The following is an 11,735-nucleotide window of genomic DNA, read 5'->3' as shown; positions in this document are numbered from 1 at the left end:
TTTGGGTCCATCCACCCATTTTGGGGGTCAATTAGTTTTATGAGGGGAATTTTGCCCATTTTGGGGGGTTATTCCTGCATTTTGGGTCTTCTCCACTCAAAGGAAGAAGCTGCCAAGAAAATACAGGTGCGACCCCTCATCTTGTAGCACTTTATAATAAATGGCCAGGAATTAATACTAAATTACAATGAATCCTTTATGAAATTACAGATTACATTCACGCCAGATCAGTATCCAAAATTAGGCATTTCTGCCCATTGCATCACTTCTGTTTTTAATCCCAGCTCTTGTTCAGGTTCTTTTGTCAACTCTTCAAGAGCCAGGAGAAAAAAATGACAATATGGGCAAAAAGCCACCAAGAAAATGATCCTTCTCCTAGAATCTCACATTTAGAGCAGGAACCTGCAGAAGACAATTCCTTTATTTTTGCCCTGGTTTGCTTTTGCATTTCCTCCCATGCCACATTTTAAGGCGAATACACCCTTTTGCTAGCACTCAAAATAAAAAAAAACCCAAAATACAGGGTTTTTGGCAGGTGCCCTCCCCCTCGGGACTAAAGCTCCACCATTTTGCCATGTGGAGGGACAATACCAGGGAGAACTCATCTTTTAAGCAATAATACTTAGTTTCCTTCCACCCAGGCGAGTCTTGCGCATCGCCATTCGATTTTGGGTGAAATCTTGCCTTTTTTAAACCAATTTTTTTCCCCATTTTTAACTAACTCTGTGCCAAAATGCCTTGGAAAAGTTTTACTCCCAGCAGCCTTTGCCCCAGCTCTGCTTCCAATCTCGGCCCTTAAGGACGAGAATGAGGTGAGTCGGATTTTTTCCAGATTCAGCAGAGGTTTTAGCACATAAATTAAAGGATTTGGAGGAATTTCCTCCTTTTTCCAGAAAGTTGTGTCCAGAATCACCAAGCAGCCTCAGCATCGGGGCCAAAGTTGGGAGGTTTGGGCAATCCCATGAGTCGAGCACCAAACCCTCCTTGGATATAGCAGAATTTGCACTCGCTGATTATTTTTCTTCCCCCTCCATGCCAGTATTTATGCCTGTGAATGACCTTTCTGGGGGAAAAATCCAAAAAAAGCATCAAGTCCTGGGGTTGGTTTGGCTTTTCTTTGCACCAAGAAATCCAAGGGATGGACGCAGTGGCACACCCACCACTGCCCAACAGCATCCGAGCGTCACGTGGGGAAAAGAACTTCCCCTAAAAATGCTTTTGCTTACCAAAAAAAAATGAAGGGAAAAAGAAAAATAAAACCTGAAATAAAAGATTATTCTGGCCACAATATGTGCCTTGTAAACGTGTGTCCTTCACTGCCGTGCGCTGCCGTGGTGGTCCCCGCGCTCCTGGGGGCAGCCAGGGCCTCTGCCAGCGCTGCCAGTTTGCTTTTTTCTCACTAATTTCTTCTTCTTGCCTTTATTTTTTTGCATTTCAGGGAGAATTTTGTATCTGGTGCTCAGACAATGATTTGGGAGGGTGCAGGAGGAGCTATTCCAGTGAGTCACTGTGGTCCAAACCAAGGTCAGCACCAGGTGCTGCTGGGAGGCCACCAGGCTCTTCCTCCAGCTCTTCCTCCTCTTCCTCCTCCTCCTCCATCTCGTCCTCGTCCTCCTCATCCTCCTCCTCTTCCTCAGTGCCATCCAGGGAGTCGTCATGGGCTGCCAGCATCGCCTGCTGCATGGCCATGGTGGCAGTGGCTGACGAGAGGGGTTGGAGGTTGTCCATGCTGAGCGAGCCTGGAATTAAAAGTACAGAAATAAGGATTCCCTAGCTAATGCAGAAAGGATGAAAGAAGTGCATAAACCAAGAATAACTCAAGTGAAAAGCTTGGAGAGCTTCAGCCATAGGGTGTCCCACATACCCCAGTCACACCCTGAGGTCCAATCCTTAATTTTTTGAGCTAATGCATTGTTAAATAACAAGAAACATCAGTTCTGAGCAAGTAGATGCCCAGATTAATTGGGCAGATCTTCTCTTCATCTTCTCTCAAGTCCTACCTTTCCTTCTCTTCATCTCGTCTGATGGATGTTCATTTCTGCTCTCTTCATCTTCTCTCTTCATTGCCCTCATCTGTTCTCTGTTCATCATCTTCTCTGTTCTTCTCTTCATTTTCATCACCTATTTTCTCTTCATCTTCTCTCTTCCCATTTTGTCTCAACCTGTCTTCTCATCTCCATCTTCCCATGTCTCCCCTCCCTCCCTTCCCCAGCTCCTCAGGAGCTGACCCAAGCCATGCCCCACAGTGGGTGATCATCATCCTGGTGGCCACCTGGAAGGACCTTGCTTGGGCCACCTCTTGCGTTTCCCCACAGAAACACAAGAGGTGGTCATTTTCTCTAGAAAACACCGGTAATTTTCTCTAGAAATCACCAATTAAGGCCATAATTAATGCATGGCCACTCCTTCCTGGAAGGGCAGGGCCGCTGGGGCTCGTCCTTACCATCAGGATTTGTGGCTGCGTTGCCGCCCTGCTGCTGCAGGACGCCGGCGGCGATGGAGTTGGGCCAGAAGCGCTGCGTGGGCCGGTGCTGGGATTTGATTTTCTTGGCTTTGGGGGCTGGGTCCGGGTTGCTGGCATCCAGCATCGGCTGCAGGATGCGCCGCCGGGCGTTGATAAACCTGCCCGTGCAAGAGAGAGAGAGCAGTGGCATGAGTAAGAGTCATCACACCAACACTGAGTTTAAACAACGTTATAGCAAATCGATGGGTTGCAATATAATAGTAATACTTTAACAAAGCAGCTTTGTGGTTCAAAAAGCTGGGGTTTTTATTTGCCTGTGGCACATTTTATCTCTGCATTAGTCTTTCCTGCTGAGTTGGGAGAATGCTGCACATTGGATTTGCCAGGAGAGGGCACTGAGACCTTGCAAACCAGTGCTGGCACTAAACCCAGCTGAGCTCATCTCCCAGAAACCCCAGAGCCACAAAATCACAGAATATGCTGAGCTGGAAGGACTCACCAGGATCAGCGAGTCCAGCTCCTGGCCCTGTGCAGGACACCCCAAGATTCATCTTTAACCACCCAAGTTACCCCCCCAAAAGCATTATACAGCACCAAAAGAGGGTGAAAAAGGTCCTAAAGCCAGCAAAATGACTGAGTGGGCCACCAGGATCTGCTCACCAGTTGTTGACTTGCAAGAGGGTCAGGTTGGTTTGGGCGGCGATTTGCCTCTTCTCATCCTCTGTGGGGTAGGGGTGCTGGAAAAAAAGAGAGATGGGGTAGCAAGATTGCATCCCTGCATGCAAGATGTCATCCCTGAGTGAAAAATAATGAAAACCTGCCTTTGTTTTTTTTTCCCCCACCCTAAATTTGGTGGCTCCTTGCATTTGCTGAATGCAAGATTGAAGGGCGGCATTCAAGAGCATCAAGATTTCCTTGGGCGCATTTAGGGCTTTCCATCAAATGCTTTCCTTGAAGGAAAAATGTTCTTGGGTTTTTTTCTTCAACTCTAGCAATTTTCCAGTGATGGTTGTTGGCAAACATGAGATTTGTGCTTCAGAAGCTGCTTTTTGCTGCTTTATTGTCAGAGGCATCAATGAAACGCCCTGAAACATCTGCACTGGGAACCACCAGCACCGAGAGCTTCAGCAACCTCCTTCCAAGTGTGCTAAAATGCTCCTTTCCAACCCCAGAAATGAAATTATTATCAAAGCAGGCCCACATGCCATGCTTTGGAGCCCCAAACCAGTGACAATTACCATGACCTGTTTTTCAGCTCTTAGCCCCCAAAACTGTGATTGCCTTGAAAACACCACCCAAAGTCAATGCACATGAAAATTCACTTCTCACTGGGATCTCGGTGGATAAAAATGGCATTTTTGGGGCAGAAATACCCTGGTTTTGTTGTATTAATTTCAGCATTCTTTCCTCCTGCTGGTGCTCCAAAACTTCCAGTAAAATGATGAGCATTTTTGGTTAAAAACTGCATCATCTCTGACACCAATGGAGAAATCTCATGGGGAAACACAAATTTCTTATGACCACAAAGACAGGGCTGTGAGCAAAGGTCCAAGCATCCAGCAGAAGAATTTTTTTCAGTTTTTCAATTTTGTTTTGGAAATCTTAAACTAACTGACGTTCTCCTGTCACCTGGAAGAAAATTGCTTTGCAGTTTCAGGTCTTTTAAGTCATTTTTGAGTCCGCAAATCTGCAGTTGTGCCCTCCAGAAACACAAGAGATACACGACACAGCTACATTCTTGTCCTCATAGCAATAAATCCTGAATTTTCCATAGGAAAAAAAAAGGCTGGGAAGTTCCCAACCTGCTGCTGCTTCATGTCCTGGCTGATTTTTCCACGAGTTCCTCCATGGAGCTGTTACCTTCTGCATTACTGGTGCCCTGGGGATCTCCCAGCACTCAGTCTTCCTGGAGAGCCAGTCTTTGCAACCAGTTTCCAAGTGATTTCTTGGCTGAATTATGCAGGAAAAAATGTGGGATTTTTGGCTTTTTGCCCTTCTCCCAGCCCTGCTGATGAGAGAGAGCTCTTCATGCACAAAAATATCCAGTTTCCATCTAAGCTCCCTCCATCTTCCATCTCCAATCCCCCAAAACAGGGTGATTTTGCAATTCTGTGTTTTGACTGGTGCCTGATGTGCTGCAACCCTACCTGTGAGCAGCTCTCACATTCCAGCTTGCTAGAAAAGGATATTTTTGGAGCTGTTAACTGCAAAAAAATGCTCAATTATCCATCTTAAAAAAAAAAAAAAAAATCAATCACAGGAGTCCCCTTCTAGATTTGTGTGCTTCTTCTTGCCTTAAGGGAATATTTTTTCCCACCTGCAGTGACAACGGTCATTCCCAAAATACTCCCAAAATACAAACCGCTGTGCAACTCCAAACAGAAATTCAGACAAACCACCACCTGGATTTGAGAATTTCTGGACTTTCTGTCCTTTTTTTCCCCCATCTTTCAGGGTGTTTTGGTGGCTGTGGGGCTCACCATGAGATGCTGGAAGAGCCATGAGCGCATGATGTTGGTGGCGTGTTTGGGCAGGACTCCCCGTTTGTTCTTGGATTTCTTGTCCTCACCATCAAGGAGGGAGGTGAGATCCAGGTTCACCTGCCAGGGGAAAAGGAATGGGGAGAGAACTGCCTGAAAATGGTGACAGACAACCAAAAAAAAAAAGAGCAAAACCAACCCAAAATGGGAGTGGGATGAGTAAAAAAAAAAAAATAAACCTGGCACTTATAGGAGCATCCAAAACCCATTTCCTGCTCCACCAAATCAGCAAAAATGCAGGTTTTTCTCCCAGGATCTGTATTTTTTTATCTCCATTTTTTTTTTGGTCAATGCTTTGCAAGGGGTAATGGCACTGTTGGGGTATGCAGTGATGACACCATGGCCAATTTCAATGTGTGCTTTAGGAGGAAAACACTTTTACCTGAAAAAATAAAGTAAAAAAACCCCTAAACCTCATAAAAAGATTATTTTCTCAACTGAAAGTGAAAAAAATGCCCTGCCACTCACCAATCCCTTGCAAACCCATGCTCCTCACCCAGCTGATTTCCACCACAAGGAGGGAGATGCCCATTGAGCCAAAATTTGCTTTTTGCCCCGAGAAATGAGAAAGAAGCATCTTTGCTGCAAGAGGAGTTTTAATGAGGACACAGGAACCAAACTGAAATCTAAGCACTCGAGTTAAAAAGGGATTTTTTTTTCCCCAAGTCTTCATCAAAACACTTCTCCTGGATGAATTAAACATCAGGCTAGCAGGTCCCTGTGATTCCCCTGGGCTCCAGCTGAATAAATCATGCCAGTGGCACAGGAAGAGCATCCAAAGGTGCTTGTCCAGGCTCTCTCCCTGCCCCAAGATTCCCTGTGCACATGTTTTTCCCACCACAGAGGGTTTTGCTGCAAGATTTAAACCTGCAATGGAGAGATATTATAGAAAGAAAAATTTTAAGCATTGCACAGGCGAAAAAAAACCTGCCAGGGAGGTGCCTTTTCAAAATGCTGCCTATTGATTGTTTCGTAAGAGGCTCCTGCAATTAAAATGGGGCATTTCAGGAATAATGGGGGTGAATTTCTGCTGCCCTGCCCCCGGGAAGCAGTGTTAGAGAAATTTATGGGGTTTTTTTTTCCAAATTCCTGGGGTTGGGAAGAGCTCATGGACAAGCTGTGCTAATAAATCCAGCTCTGCTCCAAATCATTGTCTCACTGCAAGAATGCAGGGATCATTGCATAACTCATTGCAATGTCAGGAATAAAAAAACTGAATAAAACCAGAGCAAATGGCTGAAAAATATTCCCAAATTCAGAAAGGAAGACCTAAAAATGAGCCTTTCCCACAAGTGCCATGATTGCTGTGCTGGACAGACAATGCCAGTGATCCCAGATCTGTAATATATCAGCAATAATATCTGTCAAAATATATATCAACAATAATATCTATCTCTCTATCTCTCTATCTATCTATCTATCTATCTATCTATCTATCTATCTATCTATGTAATATCCTATCCTATATATAATAATTAATACAGATTATAGAATATGCAATATTATATACTGTATATACTGTATACTGTATATATATACTGTACTATATGCACAGTATATATATATATATTTATATATACACACACATATAATACAGCATACAGAATAAAATAGCACATTCTACCACACATTACAAATAACAGATATTGTTACATGTTCTACATTGCACTAAATAATCTCATGTACATTATTATTATTATATGTTGTAATATTTTACAGCAACATAAGCATTGATATAACTTCTTAGGTCACTGCTATAATTTGTTAGGTACCCCACAGGCACCTGGCAGATGGGTTTAATCAACGTTTCTCGCTAATTCAATTTAAGGTACTCCAAGGATTGAATTTATGGAGAAACGGAGGGGGTGTGCCTGCTGCAGTGCACAGTTTGGCTGGAACTGGAGCTGGGCACGCCTCACCTGGGCACTGGGGATCTGCAGGGCCCCAGGGGTGATGGCTTGGGCGAGCACCTGGCCCTGCGCCGTCACCATCGTCACCGGCTGGTACAAGGCTCCACCTGCGGCAGAAAAACACACGTGGGGGTACCAAACACCCCGATGTCCCCCTGCCCAGCAGCTCCCCTGAGTCCTACCTGGCACGGCGGGCGAGCTGCTGCCGGTGCCCATGGCCAGGTTGCCCGGGGGCAGCGTGGCCGCGGGCACCACGATGCCCGCCGGGGGGTTGGCGGCCGGCGGCAGCGCTGCTGGAGAGCTCTGCAGCATCTCCTGCACAAACAAAACACCAAATCTGTCAATTGTAGCACGGACGTTTTCGGGTTTTGTCCCCCCTCTGCCCCTACAATTTTTTTTTTGTTGTTGTTAATTGGTGGTTTGGCGGGAAAGATCGAAAAATCGCAGGAAATGTGGTTTTTCGGTTTGTTGCAAGTGCAAAAAAAAGATGGAAAAAGAAAGGTTTATGCTCTGCAAAACCCCCATTTAGCATCATCCCCAAACTTCTTTTCTTTGTGCAGTCACTCTTCTCCATTTAAAAAATATGAAAGGGGGAAAAAAAAGTCATGAGGGACCAAAAAACCAAAAGGAATTTCTTTTATCCTTTTCTTTCGAAGCATTTCTCTTTTTTGGTGCTTTGACTGGGACTGGATGATGCAACCTTTGCTAAAATTCAGGGTGAGCACCACAGTTTCCCATAGAGTAAAAAAATGAAGTGAATAATAACATAACCCCAGTGTTAAGATTCCTTGCAGCTTTAAGCTAACTTCTTGCAAAAATAGGCAACTTTTTGAGCCAAAAGCTGTAATTTTACTTTAAGGCCCATCTCTGGAGCAACCACCAAAAAACTCCATATAGGATGATTATTTATTTTAATATTTAAATGATTATTAGAGTATTTAATGTGACATTTTGGGAAGGGAGGAGTTCCAAAACTGAGGCTATGGGGGATTATGGGGCAATGTATCCCAAGCTTCCACGTGGGCAGGATTTTGCAAATAATATTGGCAATATTGATAAAATGATCATTTTAAACTAAACCAAAGATAACTACATCTTTCTAATTCACCCAACTGGAATGGAAATAAAACTGCACTTATTTTTTTTGTCCCTTTTCTACTGATGTTCCCATTCTGCATCACTTCCCTGGTGTCCAGCTGGCTCTCAAAGTGTTGAGCATAATGTCAACAAAGGGGATTTTTTTTTTCACCTGTTATTTCATCTTTTAATTCATTTTTCCTACATTTTAATGCATTTCTTCAAGAATCCTATTATTTGGGTTAAGAAAAGAGATCTTCCCTGGATTAGAAATGTGCAATGACACTGGAAAAGCCAACCAAGAAAAAGTGATCGGGGTGGGAAAAGCTGCAGCTCCTCCCTTTCTCCAGGTGATAAAAATCCAGAGATGGACTCTGAGTGCACCAAATGCACCCAGGTCACATCACCACGTGCCTGTGCTGTCCCATGGGGACTTGGGGTGCTCTGTGTCCCCTTCAATGCATTTCCCACTGCTTGGGGACAAAACCTGAGGTCTGCTCCCCTTTTTCCCTTCTCTCCATCACATTCATGGAGCTTTTTCCCCCATCAACCACCACTGCTTTGCCTGTGCCATCATTCTCAATAAATGCCATGCTTTTGCCATTAAAACCCTCTTATGGCACTTCCCCCTCCTGAGATGTCAATTCCAAAATGTTGGACCCAGTGGATCTGCCACAAGTTACTTTTGGGATTTTTTCTTATCTGGAAATTTTGCTGCAATTGCTGTAAATTTTTCATTCGCTTCCCAGACATTCCTCTCCATAGCTGAATTAATTTTAAAAATGCAAATATGACTGTAAAATACTTGTACTTTTTTTTAGTATTCCTTCCCCACCTCCAGTCTTCTGGGGGATGTAGTTTTCTGTTTGAGACAAGAATATCTCTCAGGATATAGAGAGCAAAAACCAATCACTTTTGCACACTCTTGGATTTGGCCCTGGCAAAGGATCCAGCTGATAAATACAGTGGAAATATTTATAAAAAACCAAATGTGGTCCAGGAGAACATCAAATAGCAGCTGGATATGGCAGATGCAACCAGAAGTTTGGAGCAATTTGAAGACCTCTAGCTTTTCTTCCTTGCCTTGTTTTTCCATGATTCTTCCTAAAGAAGGGTATCCAGAACACCATTTTTGGAAGTGCATTGGGAAGAAGCAATTTGGAATATCAGAAAACAGGAACAAGAAACTGCTGTTTCCAGATACACTGGTCAAAGCCATTTTCAACAGTATTTAGTGATGTAAAAATGGCCTTTGTTTTTGTGGTGTAGAGGAAAACTCCACCAAAACACCATCCCACTGGTGTCCAAAAAGGCAGAATATTGGTAATTATTACAAAGAGTCACTCAAGGAATTAATGATCTTTCTGCAACAGAACTGTGAAACCAAAGTGACCCAATGGAAGTGGAAGCTCCACCTTCAAATAAATATAGGGAGATATCTCCAAGAAGATTTAAAAATATATATTTTTCATACCAATTGCCTCAGATTGCAAATGTCAGCCAAATTCTTTTAGGCTTGGCGGTTTTGCTGCAGTGGAAAATAATTTATATATTTTTTTATTTTGAGACTCTAGGAAGTTCATGGAATCACAGAATGGTTTGGGTTGAAAGGGACCTTAAAGCTCATTTTGATCCACTCCCTGCCATGGCAGGGACACCTTCCACTGTCCCAGGTTGATCCAAGCCCTGTCCAGCCTGGCCTTGGACACTTCCAGGGATCCAGGGGCAGCCACAGCTGCTCTGGGCACCCTGTGCTGGTGCTGCACCACCCTCAAGTTGAAATGCTTTTGGCAAATTTGAAATCTGAGTGTGGAAAAAAATGCATCACTAGGTGTCTCTGCAGACCCACATCTCAGCACTGATCAACAGCAAAACAAGATTTCTCCCAATTAAAAGTCACATCAGTGAATGAAAAAAATCTGTGACATAACACAAAAAACATCCCTTTTTTACAATTAGGAAAGTGCCAAATTGTAAGTGCTAAAATTCAGTGCCACTTGAGCTGCTGTCCTTGCCCTTGTGCTTTATGACACATTTGTTTTTGCGTGGTGCACCATGTGTCAAAATGTCTGTCTCATCCTAACTCTGAAAAATTACTTGTGCTGGGGGAAATTTGGATTAGTTGGAAGAAAAAAAAAGAAACCCATGGGTTTGCCAAGAAAGAGCTGGCCAAACTCAAAGCCATGTATGAGAATTCATGAGGCTCCTTTGTGAATGGATGGGTGCGTGGAGATGAGAAAAAAGTTGACTTTAAATAAAGAGAAATCCAGGGCTGATCACAGGGTAAACTTGGATAAATGATAAATAATATAGAGAAGCACTGCATTTGGTCCCACCAAACCAAATGTCCACCTCCAGCCACCAGCAGCCTGGGCCAGTGGAAGGTGTCCTGACCATGGCAGGGTGTTGGAACAAGATGTGCTTCAAGGTCCCTTCCAACCCACCCCATTCTGTGATTCTGTGGAGAAGCAAGCTGAGAAGAAGGAACACTGTCCTGAAAATGCCCATTCAAACACTGCCAATCTGAAATGAGAGCTGAAAAAAACCAAAATGTGATTCCATTTAAAAGTCCCAATGTGATTTGTTTTGCAACTGTTTTGTTCTTGCAAGTGGAGAACAATGAGGACCCTTTTGATGTCAAAGGAAAGTTGAAGTTAAATATTGATTTAAATTGGTTTCTTCCCTCTTCCATGAAAGAAGGACTTCCCCTCTACCATCCTGGTCAGAAAAAGGTAAAAAATACTCATTAAATAAAGGGAGGGAGTGAAAAAGGACCTGATGAGGACTTGAGGTAGAAGAATGAAGCCAAGTGAAAAGCAACCAACAGAAATAGAAGAGGAATTATTTCTTGGTGGACTTGCAGGACAAAAAGACAACTCAATCACAAGACAAAGCAAAGCACAAAATGAGGAAGCAATGGAGAAAGGAGGGTGCAAAAATCTTTGTAAGGCAATGAAAGTTCAGGGAAGACTCATCACATGGGAAAGCCCCAAACTTGTCACTCAAACTTGGCCAACACCAGGAATCATCTCTGGACCTTGAGAAGATTTCAGCAACAGTCAAAACACCTTGTCTGAGTCTTCTCTCATCTCCCCATCATCTCAGGCATTTTGCATCTCCAAAAATTCTAGCATTTTCCATCTTAGAAAGCAGAAATAGCAGCAGGTGAAGGACCATCTCTTTTGGATACACCAATGAAATCAGATTGTCCTGTGATGACATTTTGACAGGTCCAGACATTGTCGTGGTTGATATCCCTGTTATTGTGTGTTTAAACATGTCCTGTGGTAAAAAACTTAGCCAAAACCTGAAATATTTCACTTTCATGACAAACTTGGTGTACCTCAACACAAAATGATTGATACTCCTTCCAAACCCTAAGAACACCTATTTGCTGTGAAACCTCCTTCATTGATACTAATTACATTTCATTATGTAGATTTTTTTAAAATCCTGAATTAATGGCCTGTTTGCTTTTGCAACCTCCCCTCAGCATGAAACCAACAGGCTGGTAATTGGAGGAATCACCCCACTTGCCATTTTTTAAACACCAATCCCACGATTTTTCAGCTCTCTGGAGAATCCTTGGCCTCCAAAACTCAACTGATGGATATAGAGTATTTTGACCCTTTTTTATCCATGCCAACTCAAGTACACTCAATGAGTTGAAGCACTCAAGCACTTGACATGGTGTAGTTGGAAAATATTTGCCATTGTGTTGTCACTGGTGTGTCACCCTGACCA

General features: G+C 43.4%; 1 protein-coding gene across 3 annotated transcripts in view; it reads right to left on the bottom strand.

The window, feature by feature from the left end:
- Positions 1-136: 136 nt before the first annotated feature.
- The window catches only part of PKNOX2 (PBX/knotted 1 homeobox 2), a 96,604-nt gene continuing 85,005 nt past the window's right edge, over positions 137-11,735 (bottom strand). For all 3 annotated transcript variants that reach the window (XM_077787987.1, XM_077787988.1, XM_077787989.1), the window contains 6 exons: positions 7,097-7,229; positions 6,924-7,021; positions 4,945-5,064; positions 3,125-3,201; positions 2,444-2,622; positions 137-1,739 (listed from right to left, as the gene is read on the bottom strand). In XM_077787987.1, coding sequence (XP_077644113.1) covers positions 1,492-1,739; positions 2,444-2,622; positions 3,125-3,201; positions 4,945-5,064; positions 6,924-7,021; positions 7,097-7,229 — 855 coding nt within the window. In that variant the 3' untranslated portion in view covers positions 137-1,491. The remainder of the gene's footprint in view (positions 1,740-2,443; positions 2,623-3,124; positions 3,202-4,944; positions 5,065-6,923; positions 7,022-7,096; positions 7,230-11,735) is intronic.

The sequence above is a fragment of the Lonchura striata genome, chromosome 23, assembly GCF_046129695.1.
Source record: "Lonchura striata isolate bLonStr1 chromosome 23, bLonStr1.mat, whole genome shotgun sequence".
Lineage (NCBI taxonomy): Eukaryota > Metazoa > Chordata > Aves > Passeriformes > Estrildidae > Lonchura > Lonchura striata.
This window is presented reverse-complemented; position numbering and strand designations above follow the sequence as displayed.